The 27658-nt window shown below is 41.4% G+C and overlaps 1 protein-coding gene across 2 annotated transcripts; it reads right to left on the bottom strand.

Annotated features, from left to right (window-relative positions):
* Window positions 1-5926: 5926 nt before the first annotated feature.
* On the bottom strand, window positions 5927-26360 carry pkp2 (plakophilin 2). 2 transcript variants are annotated; one of them, XM_074698455.1, is made up of 13 exons: window positions 26127-26360; window positions 24953-25023; window positions 21580-22172; window positions 21106-21244; window positions 18409-18616; window positions 18095-18272; window positions 12619-12736; window positions 12356-12517; window positions 11899-12075; window positions 7410-7560; window positions 7046-7238; window positions 6799-6886; window positions 5927-6723 (listed from the first exon to the last, which is right to left on the bottom strand). In XM_074698455.1, exons 1-13 carry the CDS (start codon window positions 26332-26334, stop codon window positions 6655-6657), a joined length of 2355 nt encoding a protein of 784 aa, XP_074554556.1. In that variant the 5' UTR covers window positions 26335-26360; the 3' UTR covers window positions 5927-6654. The 2 variants fall into 2 exon arrangements, with proteins under 2 accessions (XP_074554556.1, XP_074554557.1); XM_074698456.1 differs by having other exon boundaries at window positions 26139-26360.
* Between the last annotated feature and the right edge of the window lie 1298 nt (window positions 26361-27658).

Below are 27658 nucleotides of genomic sequence, written 5' to 3'. Positions count from 1 at the left end.
ATGACAGCATTTGTTTTATCATGTTACTGCTTATATTTTAAATAATAAATAAAACAACACAACATAAAACAGTTGAACTGGTACAAATGCACAGATGTTACTATAACTTATAAACAAGTCAACTTTGAGGAGGCTTCAACAGGATTAGAATGACAAGAACAGGTCAATGCATTTAACATCTGATATAATGTGGGGCAGGAGACAATTCTTATTCAAGTTTTCTAAAATAGTTATGTTGTTACCCCATGCAAGGTATTTCTGAATGAGAATGATTTCAAGATCCAGAGGAGTCCATACACAAGATGCCATCCTGTCACAGACAGGTCGCCCTGAATCTGATGGTTGTGGGTCTGCTTCAGTGTCAGTAACCCAGTGACTTTATCAAGTTTGAGAAAAAAGTATTTTGCTTCTGCTGCCTGAGTTATGGTCTTCTTTCTGGCTGCGTAGGGACATTTTATCTCAATGATGCAGTCATCAGATAGCATCCCATCTGGGGAGCCACCAAGCAGCCTGCTGTCAGAGAGGAACACTGCTCTCCTGGATTGTCACGCTAGTGCACTTCATGTATTCCTCTTTGGCCTTTAGCTCATGAACAATTCCACAATCATAAGCCTGCGGGCAAAAAAAAGAATTTAATACACAATGTGTAAGAATTATTACAACCTTGTATTATTACAAAGCATTATTTGAGAGTTAAAACATTTTTGGTGAGGGAATTTGATTCTACATAAAATTAGAAAATGTGATTTCAAACATTTTTAAAGGTCAAAAGTTCACCGTGGGCAAATTTACAATCCTTTTGTTCTATTCCAACTATTAAACTTTTGCCCTCTAAAACATGTCAGATAATTAATTTTCAACCCTTTTTCACCTCCTAAAGGCCAGTACACACCACAGGATAATCGGCTGATTTTTGTCCCAGTTGCCTGATGACATCATGTGTGATTTTCCTGCGGTGTGGGGTGTGTCGAGTGATTTCTTCTGGTCAGAGTCGCTGAGAAAGTAAGAAATCTATCTGTAATACTTGAAACAACTTTACTCACCTCCGACTCGCATTTTTATTCATACAGCCACACACTAAGATCAGGGGAGAGAGATCTTGTGCGATCTGTCTTTTGTCATCATCAAGTGTGTTTTCTGTTGGAGAATCCTGTAATAGGTACCAGCCTCAAGTCTCTTCATCAAGCTCACTCCTGATCAAAAGTTTTTATTTTTTGTTTTTAAATTATGGATTTTAACCGTTCAAATACCAATTTCATAGGTGAGGTTGTTGTTTTTTAAGGGTTAAAATCTGTAATTAAAAAAAAAAAAGTTTTTGGTCAAGGACTGAAGGAGAGGTCTGAGTAGAAAATATCTGTTTTGTTTGTACAGCAGCTAAACAGGACCAAAGGATATGTTTTAATACAGTACCTGAAGATTAAAATCACCTGGTGTCCATCACTTACATGAGCTCCGTGTTTGAGGTTGTGCTGACCGAGCAGTGTTTTGAATAAAGAAGGACAACAAAGCCAAAGGTGCTGACTGTGAGCCTGTTCTTGCGATATACCATTCTGTTATAAAGAAACACATAACAGTTAACCTAACTGACTTTAAGTAAACCTAAAAACACACCCAGCTCGTGAAACCAATGCGGGCTGTAGATGAGGAAATGCACTTCAACTACTTTCGCATGTCTGCCCACCGCTTCGATGACCTGCTGTCGTCATTCGTGGCGCGCGCTCCTCGCGACTGCATCAAGCGTAAACCAGGCTTAACTTTGCATGAGAGGTCTGTCAAGCTTTAAGCGGAAGACAACATACCAAAACGGATAATTGGTGTATGTAGTTCTCAAAAGCATACTGAAGACCTTTCTGTCTGCTTCTATCTGATAACGCTGAGAAGTATCACTCACCGGTACTGCTAATTTCATGCTAGGAGGGAAAGCACGCTAGGGGTAGCAACAGTAACCAAGAGGGGCGAGGCTTTCTTTTTTTTAGTGGTGGGTCAGTAGTTTTTTTTACAGTCTATGGTCAGTAGGCTGTGGGACGGACCTATGGGACGGACGACCATGGATTAAATAAAAACCTCTGATTGGCTGGGCTGTTTCTCTCTGACTGGCCGAAAAGTCTGTCAGTCTCAGAGCAGATAGTATTGTAGTTTTGCGCCAAATTTCTCTGTGAACCGGAAGTACGATTTCTGCATTTTTTTTTTCTACAGTGTATGATTTGCACTCGTAGAAAATAGAATGTGTGACTCCTGGGGAGTATTCGAGTGGTTGTAAGTAGCAATTTATGTTCGTGTGTTGGAGGACACGGCTATTTTCGAGGTAAATTTTTTCACGTACTTATTATTGTACAAGTTCACATCCAGATTTGCACATGTTCAAATTCTCACCCCACCGTCACGAAATACGATACAGGTGCCTGTATGTTTTGCCCCGCGGCAATAGGTGCAAAATGTGAGCGTGTCAGTGTTGAAATTTGTAACTTGTAGAAAAGGATTTGTGCGCCTGGAATTACAAATCTGCGAATGTGTATTTTTGTGTTGTATTTGTGGGAAGAAAAAAATAGACACATACAAGAAATTATCTACAAGTACACAACTAATAGAGTGTGAGGAATCAGATTTACTGATACACATACACAGGATGCTGATTGTCACTCAGCCTCACGACTCCTCCCTGCTCTCAGCTTCACCACAGCGCAGACTGTCCTGCCACACCCTGCACGGTGAATTCCACTCCAGGGCCCCAGAGTCACACAAAGACTGAGCTTTATACAAGTACCCTATGCACAGTCCAAATGAATGTTTTGAGATTTTGCTTCCACAACTTACAAAGTTTCTGAAAATCACTGTAATGATATGTCAGAGTCCAAACAGTTTATTTACTCAATGAGAAAACTAAAGGCAGAAAGCAGGAGATCAGCTTCTCTCTGTTTTGTCACAGCAGGAAATCAAAACGTTTCAAACAGTGCTTGTATAAACATAGTGTCTTCAGTATATAAACAGTGTCATTGTGGTTCCTTGGTTCTGCATCAAGTTCTAACAACAACAAAACACAAAATGTATGCTGAAGAGTGAAGCTGCCTCTAGAGTTAAATACAACTTATGATATAAACACTAATACTACTATGACTAAGTATTTTAAGTCAACAAGGTCCCTTTAATTGGAAAATGTCCTGTAATGTTTGTGTTATTTGTAGCTATCAGTCAGCTTTTCATTTTGCTGCATCAGTTCATCAAAATGACCTTTTTTGTCTCTAATATTTATTTAAAGAAAAAATGAAGTATGAAAAAAGCATGTAAAAAGCCATTTTATGGGACCGTTGTTTGGAATGTAGGCAGTGTTCACAATCATGTTACAGCAACATTAAAGAGACTGTGAGGAGGATCTGTTTTAGTTAGACTGCAGTGACACCTTCTGGCCTGGAGTCTCACCCACACTGTCGTGAAGATGTGACTCTTAAAGAGACGTATGTTTGTTTTGAAAATGAATGGAGATCAGATCTTTTTAACTCTACTTTTCTTTGTTCACGATGACTTAAAGGGCATATTGCAGGTTAAAAAAATTTTTGAGTCAACATTTAACATGGTCTGATGAAGGCAGTAGATCAAGTCAATTGCTGATTTTGTATGATATTCAACAAAAAAGGCACAAATTTAGAGGAAGAAGTGGCTGTTTTCAGTATAACTGTTTAAAATGCTCTTTTTTCAGCCTCGCGTCATTTGACATAACAAAAGGGACTCTCATTCCTTTACTCCTAATGTGAATAACAGGTTGTCATAAGTGAGTGCGGGCATTTTGTGTTGTGTTTGATGTGTTTTTTCTTCAGTATTATTTAATTTGACCATCCATTAAGATGAATCAGATGTGTTTGGATGGATGGATGCAGAAATGTTAGCTTAACAGGACATTGAGTCCACTTTTTCTGACTTGGTGAGTTAGCTTTCATGCTCGGATTTGTTTTAATGCAGCTGACAAGACAGGACTTTACTGCTGCATCGGTCTAAAAAAAACACAGTCGTTAGTGGTGCCCATTTCTCGACAGGAAGATTGATGTGTTGGAGTCTATTTTACAAGGACTGTGGATGGAGTTCAGGATGGGATACCGGAGCCAGCCCGGTTGAGACTGACGCAGCTACTTTCCCGTCAGACAACTCCAGCTTCACCTGCAGCAGCAGCAGCCTCCAGCCCGGCTCCCGGTGACAGAGGTAAACAACTGAGATTCAACATGACAGAAACGTGAGCAGAGCACCGTAGCTAAGTCTTGGTTTTCTGACTCTAGATTAGTAGATAGACCTTTGATAGACCTCTGTGTCTTTCTCTCTATGGACTTTATCATGACAGCTCAAAGCATGTTGCTGTACGATTAACTCTTACACATTCTACCTATTTTTTAAGTCAGTGTATCTGATTTCAAACTTTAAATATGTTGATGTGAACACAGCATTAAGCTACATGTCACAAGCTAACAGCGCTCATTCACCAGGACACCTGCTCCCTTCTCCTCTGGTTCTCCTCACACCACAACTCTGCTCTCCTACGGATGTTATTCCTCCTGATCCTGCTCTGTTCCTGGTCTCTATCTTTCCTAACAGGCTCATAATTATAACCCTGAGGACCATAATATGGATAGGAATTGAGATTTTCTTCCTCTTCATTAACAAGAGTGACAGTCTGATCCGTGTTTATCATTAAACAGAGCCACACGCTGCGAGACTCCCGACTGTGACGTCACGTTCAAATGCCGGTTTTTAATGTGGAAGTACAAAAACCCGTACTAAAACATCTCCAGGAGACCCTGTGGTTTATTAATTTAGGAATTTCTTTCAGGATGTTGTTTTTAAGTTATTTTCCTATCAATTTTTTAACAGTTGTCTTTAACCTGCAATATGCCCTTTAAAAACTACCAGATACAACACGAGGTAAGGTATTTATCAAAAGTTAGGTAGCGCTAGGGTTTGAAGCATGACGAGTAAACACTGTCAGTTTGTACCGTAGTTTAGTAGCTCCTTATATTTAGCACAGCTGACAGCCCAGTGCTCTAAGACATGTCTGTAATGTGTAACGTTAGTAAATCCTGGTTATGTCCTGTCAGTCATCTACCAATCAGAGCTAATGTAACCTCACTCTTCAATTTATTGATAGACTCTCAAGTTTGAACAGACCACTGCAGAATAACTGCTGACTGTGGGTTGGAATGGACATTAGCACAAACAGTTTAGCTCCTGAGTTAGCCTTTAGCTTGTGCTCTAGTTCCCTGGTACTAACCCGGTTAGCTTTCTTCTGCTCTTCTGTCCTTTTACTGCCTGTGTTGTGCTGTGTTGTGTTGTTGAGACTTCGACAGTGTAAATCAATCTGGTCTTGCTCGACCCGGTCCGGAAGCTAAGAAGTAGCATTTAGGAATAACCTATATTGGCGCTGATAATATTATTTTTAAGTGTGGAGTATGATCAGGCATATCTAGAAGAGAGACTTTTTCAAGATCACTTAGGCCTGAACCACACGTATGGAGATTTTTTTGATCGGATATCTTTGTCCTCGTTTAAAAAAATCTCCGTCCACACCACAGAAATATCTCTGTCCATACGAAGAGGCCAAACTGAAAATAATCGCCTCTGAAGCCTGCAATGCCATGCCTGGCCGATAAGTGGCAGGTTAGCAAAATGTGAAAACCATAGAAGAAGAACGTTATGAGCATGCGCAGTCAAACACAGGATATTAACTGCTGCTACAGTGACTTGATGCTAGGCGCTTGATGTCATCGCGTCAACACCAGCTCCGTTGAACACCGCTACACGGATCCACTCAACCGGATATTTTTTTATTTCTTCACTTTTTTATCCGTTTTTAAAAATCTCCATTTATGTGAGTGAAATCACCGTGTTCGTGTGGTTGAGAGGCCCAATTGGACAGAAAAATGTGTGTTTAGGAATATATCCATACACGTGTGGGTCAGGCCTTAGAAACTCCTCACAGTCCCTTCAAGTAGCAATACTTAACTCTCCCCCTCTTTTGCGGAGAACCTACAGAGGCCCTGAGCAGAAATTCAATGATACATTCTTCTCCCTCTGTTACACCATAAAAGTGCCTTGTTGTTTCAGCCAGATCTCAACTTGTTTTTCCCTGTTACCTAAAGACAACAGCTTGGTTTCCCATACTAACAAATCAATTTTCTTAAAATAGAAACAGAAACAGTTTCAATCTCTACGGATTGTAAATAAAAACGTAGAATCTGTATTCAGAAACCTGGATTTTCAATGTTGAAAATGCTCTTTACTCATTTCAAAATGTCATGTAAGCCTAAAAGGGGCTTGAAACTTTTGGATGTCACTTTTTCATCTATTGGTGTAAGTGCCCTGGCTCCTGGGATTATAGTCTTCTTTGCTGATGAGATCCCAGGTGTTAAGGAAACTGCTGACCCCAACATCTAAACCAGTGATGTTATGTCAGAACAAAGAGATAAATAAGGTCAAATTAAAAACTAACACACAGAGTAAATAAAATGTATGGATAAATGTCTGCTCAGGAGCACCATTATATCACTTGTTAAACCTTTACACACACACTCACACACGGTCCATAACAGAGGTTTCAGGGCAGTGGATCATTTGGTACTGCAGAGGATATCAGATTTTACAAAAACAATAAAATCTTGTATCTGTTTCTTCCACTTAGTCTCTTCCAGAGTTCACAGCCTTGTTTGTCCTTTGATTGATGAAGTCTGTTTTCCTGTAGCCACACTGTTCAGAGAGAGGCGTTGGTTGTAGATTTAGTTGTACTTTACGTCTTTACATGTTGCATAGATGGGAACTCACCTTCCTGTAGGCAGCATGAAGCTCGCTGCGTTTCCACATGGTGTGGAGAAGGACACAAGCTGCCTGTCCCGCTCTGGTTGGTCCAAACCTTGGAAAATAAAAGTGAAAATTATTCTGTTAACTGTTTTCACAAGAAATTTATGAACTAAAACCACACACCACAGGTTTGTTGTGCTGTGCTGAACATAATCCTCAAAGAGCGAAGCGTTCATAGTTCCTGTTCTGACAGGACAGACTTCTTACTGACCCGTTGTCGATGCTGCTGATGCTGATGATCCGTGGGAGGGCGCCCTGGTTGACAATGGCTCTGATGTGCTGCATGTCGTTGTGACTCAGGTTGATCAGGATGTGAAGCAGGGAGGCTGTTAAATCAGTGGGCAGGTCGGTGCCCGTGTCATCGTGGGGCAGCATCCGTACCACCTCCGGCAACACCTGATTCACTTCAGGACAGTGAATTCAAAGATGAGCTAAACATTCACTGACACACTCCAGGAAATTTCTAGAAAACTTCTCAGGAGAGTCAAAGAGGTTTAACAGCTAAAAATATCTAAAGGACCATTCCACTGATTATCCAAGGTTTTTTTTAATTTTTATCCTTAAAGTGTAGTTACCGATATCAGGGTGTAGCTCCTGGTAGCGGGAGAGGTTTTTGATTAAAGATATAGATGTCTTCTTCACGTCAGTCTCTCCTTCCTCTAACATCTTCTTGATTTGCTGAAGGCCGTTTTCCCGCTGAATAGTGAAAGTGATGGCTTCAGCTACCTGTGAGGGTGCAGGAAATGTGTCACAATGCATGAATATTATCTACAGGTCTAGACATAAAAATACAACAATACATCAAGTTATCATAAAACATAATGAAAGGAATGAAATGACATGAAAAATACTTCACTTATCCCAAAGGGAAATTCAGGATCGTAGTAGTTCAGATTGTGTTCAATAATAATCATAAAAACCTTTTTTTAAAATTCTTACCAGGCTGGGTTCAATGCCAGGCCACCCTGACAAAGGCGAACCTCATGGACTGCAACTTAACTGAGCCAACTGTGCTCCAATAACCTTTCATAAAAACCAAAATATGCTCATGTTCTAGTTTTTAAAAACCTTATAATCCCCCTGGGTTACTCCTTTCATAACCCGAATATTTGGTCATGTGTGCGCCTCTCAAGATATCCCCATCCAAAGAAACATTAATTTGTGTTCTGCACATGTTCTGTTTGCAATGAATCTTGGTCTTTTGAGTACAGGATGTCCGCTGTGCTGCTGTTGCTATGGATACAGTAAGAAGAAGTTCAAATTAAGCACATAGGCCCTCATTTATTAATCTTGCATGGGAATTGGGTGTAAAAACGATCCTACGCCAACGTTCACGTGTGATTTATAAAACGTGCGTACCAGGGCCAATCACGGTGTACGCCTGATAAGGTGTTGATAAATGTGGTGGCTGAAAACAATCGTAATTTACATAACACTAGAGCCCAACAGAAATGGGATTTTTGGGGCCAATACCGATACTGGGGGCAAAAAGAAGCCAATATCCGATATATTGGCTGATATATATATATATATATATATATATATATATATATATATATATATATAACGATGTAGCTGCTTTCAAAACATGCAATAAATATAATTACAACAAAATACATTGAAACTTTTCAAAAATTATTTCAACAAAGACAATAACCAGTGAATTTATAAGACCAGGTTAATCCTGCGTGGCATTATAAAGTGAGACGCTGTGTTGTAGCCTTATATTAATTAACACACAGGAACAGGAGCGACAGAATCTCCACGGAGCAAAAATTTTTATAATAATTAGGATAATAATTTTTTTATCGGCTACATTTTGGCCGATGTTGATTAATCGGTGACAGGCTATAACCGCCGGATTAATCGGTCGGGCTCTATTTAACACGCCCCTAAATATTCAAGGTTCAGCTGGCCGAACCCACAGAATTTCGCAACATGGAGGGGCGTATTACAGGAAAAAGGGAACTTCTCCATGCTGGTAATTGAAAATGCCATAGTAACAGAGGTAGAAAGAAATTACGCCACGTTGTTTGGCAGCCAGAAAAAGTGGCAGTAAAGCGAGTCAGAAAAAACTTGTCTGTAAGATCTAAATATTAATCTCAGAACATCAGTTCTTATTTCTGAAAATGTTTTGTCCTCATATGATCTAATAATTATCCTCCACGGATGGATTTCCCTCGCTGCACAGCTCTCCCCACTGTCATGAAACATGCGTACACAAACTCAGACCTGGCGTGGGATTTGAGCGTACCTGACGCACACGTTCAGATTGATAAATGCTGATCTGCGTGGAAAGGAGCGTACACCCATTTTTAGGGTGTACGCACGTTTAACAAATGAGGGCCAATGTGTCATGACGTTCTTCGTGTGTTCAGATGTTAACAGGAATAACCCTGTTTGCTCACGCATGTAAGAGGGTTATTCCGAATGTTTCAGAAACCGGAATATTGACCTCAACCCGAACACTTACTGCATGTTAACGTAGCCACTGACATCAGAGCAGGTGTCGGTGTCTTACTGTAGTAAAAACAGAGCTTTAAACTGGTTTGCAGGACGACAATGAGGAACAAAAATTAAAACCAGAAACTTTTGATTTGTTCCTGATTTTACCAGAATATGAATTGCTATGTTGTTTTAGCTGTCTGTAAAGCCCTTTGTAAGTTTAATTTGGAAAGTGCTATACAAATAAAACTTTTAAAAATAATAATAATAATAAGTATTATTATTTTTATTGTTTTGGGGGAAAAACTCTGGTTTAAAGCCCTGATTAATAATCACCTCATTAGACTTCCTGAGCCACATTCACCTAAAATATTTCCTGTTAAGACTGAAAATATCTGCAAATAGGCTGGGAAAGAAATTGCTTGTCAAGTTTTTTCAAAAATAGAATAATGTCCTAATTTTTTTTTTTTTTTTTACCTTATTAGCGGATCTTTCTACTCTTTAAAGCAACTCTTACATCTTAAAATATCCTGGAATTGGTCTTTTCTGGCCTTGTCAGGTGAATGAAGGGCTGTAACCAGGGTTTCAAAATTGGTGAGGTCCAGACCTTGACCCTCCAACCCACACCCACACCCTAACCCACACACACAAACTCGTGTTATAAAATCTGTTTTGACCAGTAGTAGCTAAAAGTTCCTCTATATTAGACTGCGTATAATCATACAGTGTGAAATGATGGAAGTTTACTTTGGGTTGTTCGTGTAACAGTAATGGACATTTGAGCAAATGAGGAAGAGAGAGATTTTCTGTTGTTAAGACTTTAGAAACCTATTCTCATTGAGACAGTAGTCTATGGACAGTAGCCACGTTTACATGAGGAGTTTTTCGTCTTTCCGAATGGTATCTTCCTGAATGACTTTTCCGGAAACAATAGTATACATGGAAAGAAGTATTCCAATCTCTGGTCTACATGCGCCACTATAATCAAACAGAAGAGTCAATGGGGCATGCGCAGAAAAACATAAACATCACGTGATTTATCAAAGATGGAGGACAACAGTTTTTTTTATCACGGTATTGCAATACTCCGTATTGCGAGTGTCTGTCCAGTCTTGAAATTATGTTCAGTTCTTCAAAGTTTGGACCAAAACAAACTTTCCTCCAGTGCTGACTGCTCGCCGCCATTTTTGGAATTGAGGAACGTCTCTAGTTGGGTCTTACGTCATATCTGAGCATACGCTGAAAGAACGCACCCTGACAACTTTCCATTTGAGTGATCGGTTTGGGGAAAGGAATATTCCACCCCTGTGAAACCAATTAAATGTCCATTCGGATTGGCACTTTTCTTTTGGAATGAGGTGTATACAAAGGTTACATTTCTTTCTGTTTGAGCAAATAAACCGAATGCAAGCGGAATATTTGTGTCCATGTATACCTGGCTATTGAGAATCTATCTATCTATCTGCATAGATACATATACATACTTAAAAAATAGTAAAGCTCCACTTTACTTTGATATGATCTGTAAATGTAATAGAATAGAATAGATTAGAAAATACTTTATTTATCCCCGAGGGGAAATTCAGGAGTCACCGCAGCATTTAAGAAAACAAAAGTAAGAAAGTGTAAAAAAAAATAATTGATGCATATTTAACCCATGAAGGTAAATATATAAATAAACTATACATTTTTTCTGAAAAAAAAAAAAAAAATCAAATGTAAAGTTTGGTGTTATATTGGTACAGACCAGTCAATGACATCCACTGATTCTTTTATATAGAGCATCATTGGTTGTTTTAAAGCCAGAAACTCTTAGCAGATTCTCTCACCTTTTTGACATGTTTTGTAAACAAAACACTCTGTTTTAAAAAACTGAGACGGTCAGTTCTTGTCATAAAAGCAGCACAGAAAATTCCACATTTGATAGAAAAAATGGAAATGCAAACCAAATCAGTATTTTCAACATATCAATAAAAAAATAACTGTGTTTTAACAATCAAGCTTTAACTTTTTCGAACTGTATGTTTTGAGTATGTTGCCATGGTTACCTCACAGTTATGCCAGTCCAGCAGTTTAAACTGGCCTCAGGGGGAACTGTCATCAGGCAGTTTAACCGGAATGTCTTTTACCTGTTTACAGTAGGTTTAAACCCAGTTTGAATCAGTATTCACACAGACCATGGGATAAATGAAATGAATTAAATCCTGCTGAAATATTCCGCGGGTTTGGACCTCGGATCAAACCCCCGGCTTCCTCCTCCTCTTTCTGAAGAGTGATATACTGCTTTATCAGCACAGACCCAAAATAACGGACCTGTCTGCATGAAGGTTTACAAGACACTGTCATCGTGTTGGTCAAAAACACCCGTAACACATAAAAGCTCTCCTGTGTTTCTGTGTTTGATGCACCGATTGGGGCTTGTTCAAATTTTTTTTCTTGGAAATTTTTACCAAGGTCTGGACCTCGGTGACCTCATAGCTGGTTACGGCCATGGGTGAATGTGGCTCATGTTAAGTCTAACAGATTTTCTCTTTTAGAAATAAGACCTGAACTCTGTCTTAGATTTCAGTTTTAACAGTGTGTTATTTTCAGAAAGATCTTTGTTGCGTCTCCCCTTACCGCTCCGTTCCCAGCTGTGATGTTCTGCAGAGCTCCGATCGCTGCCTCCTGTGTTTGTGGACGCACGCTGCGGGCCATCAGCGACAGGTACATCCTGATGATGATGGTGCTCCACAACCACTCCACGCCGTGAGGGTTTGCTTTGTCCTCCAGCAGGGGGCAGTGTCGCTCCAGCTCCTGGATTGTTTTGGATGAGGTGACAACAAGCTGGAGCTAATTTACATGATTACAATAAATTCCCACAAGCATAGAATTTGTAATCCCCCAAGATTAGCTCGGATACAGATTATCATTAAAGGGATTTAACATCGGAAAAAGACCTGTGAGGATTCTTTGTTGTTAAATGTAAATTTAATCTAAGAGGCTGATTAATCCTGCAGTTTTCACACAGCTCTTAATCCCACACTGTGAAGACACCTCTGTAACGTCAGAGTGGATTCTCCTCTGAAGAGATTACCTCTGTGATCTTTGTGCTGCGATAAGCAAAGCAGCCGACAGGTTTCGGCTTAGGAGCCAAGTTTTGCCGAGATTCTCCGAGTTCCCTGGCGTACTTGTTGGGGAGCTCTGCCTCCATCTGATAGGACAGGTTGTGCAGGATGCAGACGCAGTTCTCTGTGGACTTTGGAGCATGGAAACAGCACAGTAAGCTTTTCAATCATGGAAGCTGCCAGCTGGATAAAGATGAATCAAAGTTTTTTTTGCTTATCATTTTTATTTCACCTTGTCATCTGTCTTGTAGTCAGCTATGGCTCCCCTGACGTAGTAGACCAAAGAGTCGATCAGATTCTCACAGTCCCTCATGGCTCTCCGGCCGTCTGGACCAGCAGAGCTCAGATTTCTGGAAACAAGTGAGTTCATACAATCAGGGGTTTTCCAGCCTGTTTCTGCAGTGGTCTGCTGGAGCTAATGTTGATTATATACTTAACCTTTATCATAAGACTACCCATCATTTTTCAGATGCACGGTATATCCATAAAGTCTATTTACAACTTAAAAATTCATTACAAAGGCAATTTGATGAGGTATCTTAACCAGATTTGTTCTTTGTACTCAGTGGTTATCAAAGTTTCTAATCACACATTTGCATATTCCAGGTTTCCTGTTCAACAAAGAGCTTCTGTCAAATCAGCCCCTAAAAGAGGCTACTCCTCAGAAAAGGCACAATGTGTGCATCATGGTTTATTGAAACAAAATCAGATACCCAGACTCTAGCCTTGTTCACGCGAAGCCAGGTAATTTAAAACAAGAATATCCCCCCCTCATTTTTTTAAAATGAGTGTTTTAAAAACACTTTTGTCCACATGTAACCAAGCAAATCTCTTGATTAATGTTGCTCGAATCACACCAAACCCAGTCTTTATGTGAGCGTAAACAGGAGTCATTTACATTTAAAAAAGGCTGTAAATTTAGTTCAAGTAAACTTTAGCATGTCATTTTTGGCTTCAATCACATTAAACATAGTTATCCAACAACAAAATTGTGGCTAGTAAAAATGCTGAGTGGCTAGTAATTTTGGGAAACCACTAACCACTGTGGCTGGTGAGGAACAAAGTTCATGCCAAGCCCTGTTAACTAATCACCAAAGTCTGCCACCGCTACCTCCAATCATTAACTTCTCATAAAACAAACAATAAAAAACAACAACATGTTGCACTACTTTCCTGTAAACCTGGTTTCCATGCTTTGCAAATTAACCAGAAGATCTTTGGATCAACATTTTACAAAGTGTGCACAATCCTAAATCATCCAGCCACTCATTACGACCTCCACTCCACAGCCTCTTTCTTTCTTATCAGAGGGAAATCAGAGAGAAACAGGATCATTTCATCATTCATGAAAACATCAGAGAACATAAAGGAGAACCTGGGAACAATGGAGCAGAGAGGCCGAGTGATTTCAGCTCAGAAGAGAGGAGAGGAGAGGAGAGGAGAGGAGAGGAGAGGAGAGAAAAGGAGAGGAGAGGAGAGGAGAGGTGAGGAGAGGAGAGGAGGGCGCAGCATCAATTATTCAGGTCTTCACTTATTTGATCTAGCTTTGGTTTCGTGGGGAGCTGAACATCTTGTGCCTCCTGCTTTGTAAACACTGATGATATCTGTGCACTTACTAGAGAACTTATCACTTGTTAATGCACTTTGTGTCACACTGATTTTACTATTACCAAAAAACTTTGAGCATCGTGCTGCAATCATCAAAAAGACTTAACTGAATTCAGAGATCAAGTCTAACTAAAACAACTATTAGTTTTAACAACACCAGTTTACTGTGATGTATGCTTGAATTTCCTGAAGAAAAACCTCTCACGTCAACCTGACTGAAGAATCTGGACTACGCTCCTGGAGACTTTAGTTTGTTTCATGCTTCAGAACAAAGCACCTGACAAACAACCCAGATTAACCAGGCCTAGCTCGTGTTTACTTTGTGTTTCTGAGAAAATCTTTGCATGCAAATGTACAAATATCTGAAAGTTTTTACATGACAAACATTCCACCTGCCAGAAACAAGCATGTTAAGATGATTGTTGTTGTCATGTTGGTGCCGGCATTCCCTTCAAACACATGTTCAGAAAGCGGACTGTTGATCTATTCAAACCATTAGAACTGGAGAAAAGTGTTTTCCATTGACTACCAACCTCTTTTGATTTTTAATGTGTTCATTTTTGACCTCTAAGAGTCACACTCTGTGGAGGTACAGTCAGTTTAACCTGCCAAAAGTTAACTTATGTTCCAAAACCCAACATCAGCTCTTCACTGCTTGAATCCTTTTAACTTTCTGCATTTGTGAAGTTCTATAAACACTGAGGTTGGGGGATGATGGGAAAAAAAAATTGAACCTTGATTTCTGGTAATGCAGGATTATCTCACTGTGAACTCAGTTTGCTCAGTAAATATTTGTATAATTTTGAAATGAACACTGAAATGAACATGCTGAGATGAACAACTAAGGGTTATTTATTGAAACAATGGAATTGAAAACACACATCAGCTAGAATGGAAATGTGTGACGAAAAAAGAAATGCTAAAAAAAGATTTTAAAAAGTATGTGTATTTCTTGCAAGCAAAACAATAGTTTAATTCTGTGTTAAAGTAGAAAATAACTTTCACCTTATGAAAAAGGTGAAAGTTATCACTACTTTAGTCAATGTCATCCTTATCGTAGCCAAAGTGTGTCCAAACAACCGACCCTGAATTCCTTTTGGGTCCAAGCTGCTCATGTTGTGCTGTCAGCTCAGTGTTTGAGTTTTCCTCCATGACGCTTCTGTTCTGCGTCCTGCTGAATTCAACCAATCACATTATCTATGCGTGTCGATCCAGCTGTGCTGAGTCTGATTTGCTGCTGACTGAGCTCATAGTCTGATTTATAATCTGCATAAAAGGCTCTGTGCATAGCGGACTAGGTTGGACAGTAGATAGATAGATAATAGATAGATAAAATACTTTATTAATCCCCGAAGGGAAATTCATGTAGTTTGGCAACAAGAAAAAGAATAAAATTAAGATTAAATAACTCATCTTCCATAGATTAAAGAATTAGGTAGGTGCTCAAAGCTCCAAAGTTCCTTCCTTTCTTCCACTCGCGTCATTCACTTGTGTCTGAGTCCCTCCCACCAGAGATGATGGAGATGTGAGGAAATGAAGAGAGGAGAGAGGATGGAGGAGATTTGTTTTAAGAGCAATGAGATGTCCAATCAGGTTTCAGTGATGACAGCGTCAGCTGATCACCTCTGGATCTTATTTTAAACAGTGACTCAGTAAAAAGAAAATATAAACAGTTAAACCATTTCAAGTTCGTTATCTATCTAATCTATTGATCATCAAATGTCATCTCTAAAACCTTTATTTGTAATACTTTTTTAATAAATACTCTTTAAGAAATGTTTACAAAACCCTTGTTCTAACATTAAATTAGTTTTGGTTGTTTTTCTCATTTTTCAGTGACCTTAGTGAACTTTGTTAGATTTGACAACAAGTTCTTTTATGTGAAACATCTTCATAAAACAAAATTAAACATCAATGAAAGAAATATATTCTTTTTTAGTTTATTGATATTTTTTGTTACTTATTTGTATTTATTTAATTTCATTATTCTTTCATTTTTAATACCGCTGATCCTGTGCAGGGTCAGGGTTGGCCGGAGCCTCTCCCAGCTGTCTTAGGGTGAGAGGCGGGACAAGCCCTGGACTGGTTGCCACTCAGTCACAGGGCTGACACGTAGAGACAAACAACCTCTCAACTCAGAGTGACCAATGAACCCCAAGAGTTTTGTTTGGGACCGTGGGAGGAAGCCGGAACACCCGGAGGGAACCCACGCACACACGGGGAGAACATGCAACCTCAGAAAGGACCACGGGCTCAGCTGAGAACCGAACCAGTGACCTTCCTGCTGCGAGGCTGCAGTTTCACCACTGTGCAGCCTTCTTTTTTGGGTCTTCTTTCATTTTTTTTTGGTTTGAATTAAGTGTTTTTTGTTGAGGTTGTTTTTTTGGGGTGGTTTCGTGTTTTTTCAGGCTGTTGTTGTTGATGTTGTTGTTTTTTTCAGGAGGGGGTGGTGGGGTGGTGGTGGTCTCACTTCTTCTTCCATCGCTGAGGTTTCTTTAAGCCCAGAAAGTGCCGAGTTCTTTTCCAGGCTGATGGCGTTGATGTTGGCGTCTCAGGCAGTCCGTCAGCTCCTGCAGCCCCAGCTGGTTCCTCAGGTCCTGAGCTTCTAACTAGTCCCTGGGTCCCAGAAGGTCCTGCAGTCTCCCCCATGTCACTGACGTTAACCTCCATGGCCTGCTCCTCTTGGGTCTCCTCCCTCCTCATTTTCTGTAGCTGGTCAGAGAGCTGCATGTTCTGTGAGAGCAGCTGAGCACACTGCCTCCTCAGCTCCTCCAGCTCCCTGCAGCGGGTGATCTCCTCCTCTTTAAAGCTGGTTTTCTGGGCGTTGATCTCCTTTGCCATCTTTTCTTGGGTCCTGCTGACTTCAGTCTTCATGATGCTCATCTTCAGCTGGTTATCTGTGATCTCTCTCTTCAGACTCTGGATCTGATCCTGGAGCTCCTGCTGCTGGCTCTGAGCTTGTTTGATGACGGACTGAAGATCAGCGTCATACTTCTGTCTGAGCTGCTGGTTCAGCTCAGCTGTCAGGTCCTCTTGGATGGTGTTTGGGTCCTTGCTGGCTTTATAAGTTGGTTTTTAGCTCCTCCAGCTCGGCGCAGAACATCATCTCCTTTTCAAAGCTGCTCATCTGCAGGGCAGCGACCTCCTCGTTCATCTTCTGACGTAGGAGGTCCTGTTCTTGTCTCAGGGCCAGGATGACCTGCTGGTCCTGCTGGCTTTGGACCTGCAGTTTGGCGTTTTGGATCTCGGAGTTGTGCTGAAGCTGGAGTCCCTGGTACGACTCTGACATCCTGTGCAGCTCTTCCTGTAGGGTCCTGATTTTGTTGGCTCCCTCTTTGATTTCTGCAGTCAACTTTTCTGTGTCCACGATATAAGCCACCTGCAGCTCCTCATAGTCGGCGTGAAGGTGCTTCTTCTTCTTCTGCCGGTTGGTGTCCCTCACCTTCAGGGCGATCCTGTGCCTAGAGAGCGTCTCCTCTGAGCTGTATCTCTGGAGCGTCTCCAGCTCTCTCTGGGTCTCCTTCCCTCGGTTGATAAACATTTCTTTGAGGTTTTTCTGTCTCACCAGTTCAGTTTTAGTGTCCTCCAGCTCCTGGTGGATCAGCTGTTCTCGGTCTCTGGTCTGACGGTGCAGAGACGTCTCTAACTCCAACATTTCAGTGAGCTGTCTCTTCACTGCAGAGTTTCTCTATTTCTGCGCCTTGATGATAGGTGTTTCTATTTATCCTTGCTCTGTAAGCTGATCGCTGCATTTTCTTTGTTTCTGTGAAAGCTGCAGAGTGCTGTGGTGACATCACTGCAGGTCATAACAGGTGATGATTGAATTCACTTTAGATGCTAACACTGCTGTTAGCGTGCTAAAATCACAAATATCAATAGTTTATGGAGGCTAATATAAGCTAATACTAGCTAATATTATCTGGCTCTGGACAGATGCCTGCTCAGAGTTTGAGCTCTGGGGTTGAGACTGGGTTTGCAGACTCTTTTCCTTTGATATCAGCTGATTATCTGACACCACTAACACTATCTGATTACTCCCAACAATCCACACTGCTGAAGACCTCTGGGTGTCTGCTTTCAGAGAGAACAAAGAGGCCTACCTCAGGCAGCCAGTGGCATTGTGGAAAGCAGCATCATCAGCCAGGAGCTCGTCTTTTGGGTTCTCGCCCTCAGAAATACCAGAACTGGGCACAAGGACGTACTGGGTGAGGACGGGCAAAGCTTCTTTGGAGAGGCGCTCCTTCAAGAGGTCGTGAGAGGAGAGGTTCCACAACAGACCTGGGGAGGAGGGGGGATACACTCAGGAGTCTGCACAGACTGTCTGAAAAGTGACAGTGACATATCCACGACGAGGTGCTTTGACCACCTTAGTTCCCCTGAGTTTTTTCAGCACTGTAAAAATGAAATAACTGACCTGTGAGTTCTCTTCTAGTCTCAACATCGCGGCTGGTCTTCACAGCTCGTAGAATGGTAGCCAGGCCGTTGTTTTCCTTCACTTCCATCTTGTTTTCAGCGCTCTGGTAAACAACGTTACGTAGAGCCCCGGCGCCTGCACTCTGCACCTCCTCATTGTCGCTGCGGAGGAGCTGCAGAAGCTTTCCAATTCCACGCAGATAAAATACCTGAAGACAAAAGTGAGTGATCTGAAAACCTGACGGCTCAAATGTTTTGTCAGAATCAGTGGTAAGTTCTGAACCCAGTCAGCCACAACATGAAAACCAGGACGGCTCTTTCCTAAAGTGAACATCAAGCTGTCCAAGAACTGAACCTGAAGGACTGAGATATAACAAATTCAGCGACAGTTTGGTTACTTTATTTGTGGCTTAAATTGCAATATTATTGTCCGCCTTAACTCTCCAGGTCACTTCCATGTCTGTTTAAATTCTACCTTGTGCTTCATAACAACCATTTTACAGCTTTGGCAGAATGTGCAAAAATCCTTGAAAACAGCAATACTGTCACTGATGCAACACAGATTTTATCAATGCAGATTTCCTTCTTAAAGCAAAATCAGATTCAAACATTGATCGTTTTCACTTAAACTGCTGCCAGATTCAATTTACCCGAGCAACAAGAAGAAAAAATAACAAATTAACCAATTAATTAATCTGTATTTTAAAGTATGAGGCCTTATTTTTCTCTCATTTCTAAATAAAAATGGAGTTTATATCATACAGAAATTTGACTAAGGTCGTTTTAAAATGACCCCATATGGGCCACTGGTACAGCTCGTCAGTGTGGTTCCCAAAGTGGGGGTTGGACCCCCTGAACGGTCGCAAAACACTGACAACACCCACTAAACACTAGACATCCAATGGATGTGTAGTTCAAGTTTTCATCACGTCTGTTTGTCCAAGATCGATTCTGAACGTCTACACAGACGTGACCATGACCCCACTTGGACGTTAATATGCAGCTCAATATCTGAACGTTGGCTTTTTGGACATCAGGCGGACGTTAATGTGAGCCTGCTGTACAAACAAACGTTCAAAGGACGTCCTACCAACATCATTTTTGAACATCTAATTTTAAACAGTTTTGAATCAAAGTAATATTTTGTTTGAATCCATTTCCTGTTTCCCCTCTCTAAAATGGTGATGTGTTTTCCTGTACAGGTTAATTTTCCTGTAGCTTCATTTGGCCTAGCAGCAGCTTTGAAGTGGAAACGTCTTTGTCTGTATTTACAGTTACCATCTGCTGCTGAGAAAATCAAATGAAGCTACAGGAAAATGAACAGGAACAGTCTGACACCTTCAGAAACTGGACAACAGTTGGACACAGAAACTACAAGGTGGATGCAAACAAAAACATGACTGGAATGGCCACTATGGTCAGAGCTGCGTCAATAGCTCATTTGGTAGGGACTTGGCTTTGGAACTGGCATGGACCAAGGTTTGAATGTCTCTTTGCCCAGTGGGTAGCTCTCATACAGAGGTACTATGGACGTCATAAATGGACATTCAGCAAACGTCTGGATGTAGTGACTCAAAACCAATCACAAAGTCAATGAGAGGCTAAGTAAGGGAGCATTGCACTGCTGACGCGCTGCACACACGAGGAAGCCATTCCCAGGTTTGAATTGCGTTAGTATTTATTCTCGAGCAGCAAACAAACAATCAAAGCAAGGCAGGGCACGACAGGATGATAAAGCACTTGTTTTCAGTTGCTCTAAGCTGTCAACAAAAAATACAAACTCCCTACTCACCCCCTCTCTATCTCGCCACCACCGTGAACAGGTGTTTATATCCATTCATTCATCCGCTAACCACTACTCCCCGCCCACACCCATGTGACATGCGCAAACGTGCCGAAACCAACAGCTAATGCCGGCATAAATGTAAACAACACCGCGGTAGCATACACCCCCTACATCTGGAGGAACAGTCTGTAGTTTTAAGTAGGGATGGGCAAGTACTGGTATTGGTATCAGGTGTCAGGCTGATATCGACCTTATTTCATGGTATCAGTACTCATGAAGGCTGCCGATAGCAGCAGCTGATACTCATGGCAAAGAAAAATATCATAAGTTGAGTAAGTGCTCATCACCAGTAGTTGGTGCTACATTGTTGCAGTTTGACACCACGGTAAATGTGCGTCAAGTCCTGTTCAGACAACATGAACAAACCAGGGAAAGTTAAGAGGTCAACTGTTTTATTTTGCACTTCAGTTTATTTTTAAAAAATTACTCAAACTCTGAGTTGTTAGTTTTAGTTTTACTTTTCACTTTTCTTAATTTATCTAAAAAAATTGTAAACTCAGAGAGAGTTTGTGTTTTTGATTTAATGTCAGAGTGACTGTGCTGTCTTTGTTCAAAATGATCTGATACTGTTAACTGAAATGTATGTATCAAAAATACTAGAGCTATCAGTACTCTGTATCGTTGAGTACTCAAGAGGGAGAATGCGTACTGGTATTGGTCTGAAAAAAGGGAGGTATTGAACATTCCTAGTTTCAGGGGACCAAAGCTAGATGCCAAAAAATGAGGGTGAAAAGACGTCCTTTGAACGACTCTTTCTCTTGCACAGTGGGCAAGGTCGCAAAAATGCCTGCCAGAATCCAAAACGATCTAAAACAGCACAGAAAGGTTTTGTGTGTTATGTGTTAAACTCACCATCTTCTTAGCTTCTGCACTCTTGAAACACTGGTTCTGTATGTAGCTGGCTGCAGAGATCAGGGTGTCCTCGTTCTCCTCCTCCAATTGTTTTATTGCTTTCTCTATCGTCATCTCTGGAGGCTTTTTCCCCGACTTCCTGTGAGATAAGAGAGCCATTTATGACACAGTTTACTATCCTCAAATGTCTCCAAATACAGTAACCTGCCTGGATCACATGTCAGGAGGACCTGTGTCCACTTACAGCATTTTTTTAAATCTGGCTGTGCCCAGAACTCAGTTTCCCATCAGCCTTTGCTGCTGCTAGGTGATAAACACTATCTTAAACTAGCGTTGTATGTGTCAGGTCAACAGGTGTTATCAGTAGTCCCACCCCCTGATTGAAAAATGGCTCGTAATATGTTGTCAATGGACACGAACCCTTAAAAATGCATCATCAAATGTTCAAAGTGAAAAGAGAAAATAAGATCTCACAGCGTTGTGACGTTCTGTGTTTGGATCTGCTGGATCGGTGTCTCCACCTCCACCTGCCTCCCAAAGTCCACCTCCATGCTGGTGACGGAGGGAGGGTAAGAGTTCAGTCTGTTGAGCTTCTGCCCGTCCCTCCTGACCTTGGCCAACCACACCAAGCCTTCATCAGGCTGGTTGGCGCCCAGCATCATCTGCTTACTCTGCACCATCTGTTTGTCCTGTTTGACAACACTCTGGCTCTGACTCCAGCGAGAGACGTAATCTCCGTTCTGCTGAAACGCTGCGTTAGCAAACACAGGCTGTGGAGCCGCAGTCTGTCGCTGGGACATCCCACGAAAGCTCCCTAGAGTGGATGTGGATGCTTGCGGCCGCCTGATGCAGGGAACCTCTGAGAAGGCGTAACGCTGGAAGGAGTCAGAGTCCAGCTTGTCCAGCAGGGTCCCCATCCGGTGTAACTGACGGGGTCCTGGGTGGGTGTAGGTAGCGTAGCGAAGGGGGAAGTCCGGGCTTGGTGGTGGAGAAACTTCCACCCTTCTGGACGGTCTCCGTGCGTGGTTGGTTGTGTAGGCTTTGCTGGTGAAGCTGTATCCATTCATCTGTCAATCAACACAATGAGAAACATTAAGATTTAGACTTTACTGTGAGTTTCTTTCAGAGATGCAAACCTTTGAATGTTTATTTGTTGTAGAAATCCCTCAATCTGTCTGAAACTGCTAAAATGGTCCATTCTGAAAACAGCACGAGACCTTCACAAGATCTTCACGAGACTTGAAATATGAGGTCATCAAATAAGCATATCCTGACATGTTGGATGAGTGGGCCTCAAACACCAAAGTTGGCCCGAAGCTCTGCCCCTGACAGGCCTTTGGAAGGCTGGCCAATGTCTTTATAAAGAGATGTAGTTAACGTATCTATTTTCTGATCATCTGGCAAATCAAAAAAGGAATTTGACCAGTTCTACATCCTGTGCTAACACTGTGAAAAGATCAAATCTGTTTAGTTACATGGAGCTAAATTTGAAAATAATCTTCTCTCTACAAAGCCTTTGAGGTTGTCAGCATAATGCAGCAGCAGAAAAGTATTTGACAACATCAAAATGCTTTTTTTGTACAGACAAACACAAAACGGAGAAAAAGGAAAACAAAAGCACAACAAGTTTGGGACCGACAGCCTTGAAACATTAATTCTTCAAAAGCCATACAGACTGTCCGCAAAGGATGGAACGGTTTACGAAAGAAATCTGAACCCTTCAGTTAACCTGACTCGATTCAGGACACGTGTGTTGTTCAGTTCATGTTTATTCTTCATTTCTTCGTTTTACTGCTCAGTTTGGAGCATATGTGTACTTTCAGTCATGCACAATGCGAGGCGAAAGAGTAGAGCAGGACAGTTGTGAAAGGCAACATGTGTGTTGTGTACATGGTGAGCAGAGGAGACGGTCAGAGTTAGAGGATGTGTCGATAAAACCGCGTCTGAGTGTTGCTAAAATGTTGATAACCACAAAAACAGATGGGGGAGCACTGATATCAGTATTGGGCCGATACCGGCCTTATTTCAAAGTATCGGTACTGATGAAGGCTGACGATAGGCAGCCAATACTCAAGGCAAAAAATTTGTAAGTCCTCCTCGCCAATGGATGGCACTACATCGCTGTAGTGACACCACAGCAAAGGTACGTCAGGTCCAAGCGGCAACCTCCGGTCTAAGAATATGAGACAAGGCAGAAGTGCTAAAATCTGCTGTTTCCGGAGTGTTCGCTTGAGGCTGGCTACAGAAGTCCTGGAGTTCACAAACACACCAAGCCAAAAAAAGCTATTTTCAAAGCAGAAATTAACTTATTTACAGCCTGGTTCAAAAAACGTCTCCTGTCTGAGTCGCTAATTTTACTACTGGCTCCCACTGTACGGGGGGTGAATTTTTTCTAACTCGACCGTTTGAAGGATATTAAGATCGCGAGCTCCCCCAATAAGAGGCACAGCTGAGGGTCACATGACCAACAGGCGCCCTATGGCTTTAGGCAAAACCCTTGCCACTACCAATATGGCTGCTATAGCTGATGTGCTTCATTTTTCGTTTCAGGAACAGACGGGTGACGTCGGCGAGACTACGTCCATGTTTTATACAGTCTATGGTCAGGTGCTGTTCAGACAACATGAACGAACCAGGAAGAGTTAAGAGGTGAAATGTTTTATTTTGCACTTCAGTTTATTTCAAAATTACTAGAACTCTGACATCTGTTAGTTTTATTTTCCACTTTGTTAGTTAGTTAAAAACAAAAGCTGCGTTTCCACCAAGAGGACTGGTTCGGTTCGTCTCGGTACGGCTCACATTTTGTGATGTTTCCACTGACTTATCCCGCGACAGATCCCCAAACAACCGAGACGAGCCGGCCTACTTTTTGGCACCCTTCCGTACGGGTGCCAGACTGAACCAATCTGCTCTCAGAAGCTCTCTTGGCGGCACACAGACTTCTCTGAAACAAAGCTTGACTGCTTGATGGAAATGCGACTAAATCTTAAACTCAGAGAGTTGTTCGTGTTTTACTTTGGACTTAATGTCAGAGTGACTGTGCTGTCTTTGTTCAAAATGATCTGTCACTGTTAATTTACATTTTATGTATCAAAGTACTAGAGGTATTGGTACTCAGTATCAGTGAGTACTCAAGAGGGAGTACTCGTACAGGTATTGGTCTGAAAAAAAGTGGTATCAAACATCTTTAGCCACGAGTCTAGCTACTTCTCTGGAGTTTGGAGTCTCTGGCGTGAAGCATGTTTTGATCTTACTCTACTCAATGAGCGGCAGGTGCTGCCGTGAGCCTGTCCTCATCTGTAACACAGACAAATAAGTCCTCCTGACATGCAGCTGTCTCCACCTGCTACGGTAAGAACACGTCTCCTTTGGGTCATTTTCGCCTATCCCACACCATAATAAAGGGGGAGGGTTGACTTTTGTTTTATAACCTGCGTTCAGTCTCTCCCACGTCATTCTTCCCTCATACAGCATCCACGACCATTAAATGCAAATGCTTATTATACAAATCAGGCAAATCATTAAGCAACTTTTAGTGACTTCTGGGAAAGCCAATAGAGACTTTCCTTACTGAGGAGGTGGCATGTTGAAACTGGCAATGTCTCACCCAGCTGTAATGATGTTTTAAATGGCAAACTGCCTCATTCTTTCAATTTTACATGACTACACATGACATAATTGATTAAAAACTGTTAATGGTGGAGTATTAGAATATTCTGGGGTGTTAAAAACAACGATGTACATCAAACCATGAACCGTTCCATCCCTACCGCCTGCAGCAAGTTAAAGTCAGACGAGCGATGTTGCTCAACAGAGAGTGAGCGTTCAGGGGTGAAACGTTCCCTACCTTCATGTGTGGTACAGGTCCATCTGTGGCATCAAAGCTCTTTGTTGTGCTTCTCTGTAAATGGACACTACCTGAAACAAGTTAAGGAGGTTTTGTCAGAGTGTAAAATTTCACACTGTATTTACCAAGAGGCATAGCAACAGAGAGTCTTCCTGAATCCCCTCCAGGAGCTGTGTTAAAAGAAGCAGAGCGTGAGTACAAGCTGACAGGGCTGCAGGCCAGACTTTAAAGTAGAGCAAAACAAATACATGTGAAATCTCCGTGAGAAACAAAGAAATGTGACGAGGAGATACAATAAAAATATCAAAGAGGGTGACTTGTGAGAAATTTATCTCATGTGGAATGAATCAATAAGCAAGTAGTTTCAGCCCTGACCTGGTCTCATGTAGTTTTAATATTTCCCCCACTGGTTCATTGTAAGTAAAGGCAACAAAAAGTTGTAAAACACCCCCTCAGAAAGGAGGCCAGTGGGTGATATGTCATATTCAAACTCTGTCAGCTGTCACTTTCATCTTCCTTTAGGCTGATGAATGAAACTGCAGAAACCTGTTGGACAGGCAAACTACTGTACCACAGGCATCCCAGTCACAGAACTGGACCTGTGATACATCAGGATGATACTAGATCTTAAATATGTGACATAAACAGCATGTTTGGAACATTATGAGGAGCTCACAGGATAAAGAGCAGAAGAAGACAGGAGAAATATGGTTCACCAAACCCACACATTTGATTCATTTTTTCACTATATGAACAAAAAGAGCTTCACATCTTCAGGGGTCAGTAGTTTTTTTTTTTTTTTAAAGGCAATAACTGAACTGCTCCTCAGACAGGGCTCAACCTCAGGAAATTAGGAAGAATTATGTCAATAAAGATAAGATACTGTGTGATTCAACCGTTTGAGACATGCTTCCTGCACAGTGATTAATGAAAAGAGATTTAATCGAGCTTTAAAACGTATTTTACTCATAAAAATAACAGGCACTTCTTAAAATAAATGAGCTATATTCCCAGCAGCTCGTAGGAGTGGCTGGTTTGCATCTGTCTGTGCAGAAACACCGAAAAGTCTCAAACACGGTGTTAACAGATTAACAATCAGAGTCATGAAACCACACAGTAACAATCAGAGTCATTAATCCACAAATAAACCATCAGTCATTAATCCACACTTTACCATTTGACGCACTCCTTTTCGCCTTCCGAGCCAGGGTGAGCTGGACCTGCTGCTGAACACGAAGGCTCCTCTCGTTGGAGTTCGCCCGACTCGAGGACCTCGGGCTCGGCTCGGCGGGCAGAGCCAGGGTCGTGTCATCCAGCACGAAGGACTCCTGCACAGGTAAAGCCGATTTAAAGAACACCTCATCCATTGTGAGCGAGTTCATGCAGAAAGGGACATTTCCTGGATTAATGCTCGGTCCTGCTTTGTTGTTGCCTCTCAGGTGAATCTACCCACGGACTGACACTGAGACTGGGCGGGGCCAGGGGAGACGCACCTGAGGTGTCAGGTGTCACTGCCTGCATGGTGGTGTCGGTTAACGCAACACTTCTTGTTAGAGGAGATGAAAGTATCTGGAAACATATTCTGCAGCACTTTTCAAGCGCTTGAAGCCTACTTCAGTCTATCTGAATGAATTATTATGGACTACAATGGCCCAGAGGCGTGTTCAGAGGGTGGCCAAGGGGTGGGGAAGACCCCTAATATATGGATGGAGGCTGTTTCCTGAACTGCCCACTTTCTTTCTTTCTTTCTTTCTTTCTTTCTTTCTTTCTTTCTTTCTTTCTTTCTTTCTGCCTGTATTACTGCCTGTATTTCTTTCTTTCTTTCCTCATATATTAACCGTGCAAAAATATTATTTGTTGGCTGTTTCCTGAACGGCCCACTGCCTGTCTTTCCTTCTTTCTTTCTTTCTTTCTTTCTTTCTTTCTTTCTTTCTTTCTTTCTTTCTTTCCTTATATATTAACCATGCAAAAAATAATTGTTTGTTGGCTGTTTCCTGAATGGCCCACTTTTTTTTCTTTCTGTCTTTCATTCTTTCTTTTCCTCATATATGAACCGTGCAAAAAATAATTATTTATATGAAAAGACAAAAACAGTAACTTTGTATAATAAACAAAATTTGTGTTGTCAACAATTCGTAAAGCAAAGGATTCATATTAAAAAACTTAAAACACAAGTAGTTCACATAATAAACCAACGTTTCTGTCATCAGCAAATCGTGAACTGGCCGTCTGTGCTTCACAGGACATGGGCCCATGTACGCAAAGATTTTTACCGTGCGTATAGTGTTAATGCTAATAAATGAGATGTGTTGATGGGTAAGGGCTCAGACAGACAGGAGGTCGTGTCAACTGATTTAGTGGAAATTCAGTTGTACGCATCTGTAGCTAAATTACAGTAATAATCTCTGTTTGCACAGGATAAATTTCATCTGGGGACCTCTGATAATTAGTAACACTTGTGTTCATTATTGTGTTTCTAATCCCATGGGAATTTACCCTGTCTGCAATTTGAAGTTAAAATTTCTGTGCAAATCACCGTCCATACTTTGAGACACACACAGGTCCTCTGATAATAGTAATCCAGTATGATTTGGCATCTCTGTAATTTCATGTGGTTATATTTGTTAAGGACAGTGTCTGCAGGTTTTTCCAATCAGTTTTAGTGGGCTAAAGGATAACTTTAATGTTTGATGTTGAAAATAAAAT

This window comes from Halichoeres trimaculatus, unplaced genomic scaffold, assembly GCF_033239565.1.
Source record: "Halichoeres trimaculatus isolate MK-OKI-2021-1 unplaced genomic scaffold, fHalTri1.1 fHalTri1_scaffold_21, whole genome shotgun sequence".
Lineage (NCBI taxonomy): Eukaryota > Metazoa > Chordata > Actinopteri > Labriformes > Labridae > Halichoeres > Halichoeres trimaculatus.
The sequence above is the reverse complement of the archived record's forward strand: the minus strand, read 5'-3'. Positions and strand labels throughout refer to the sequence as shown.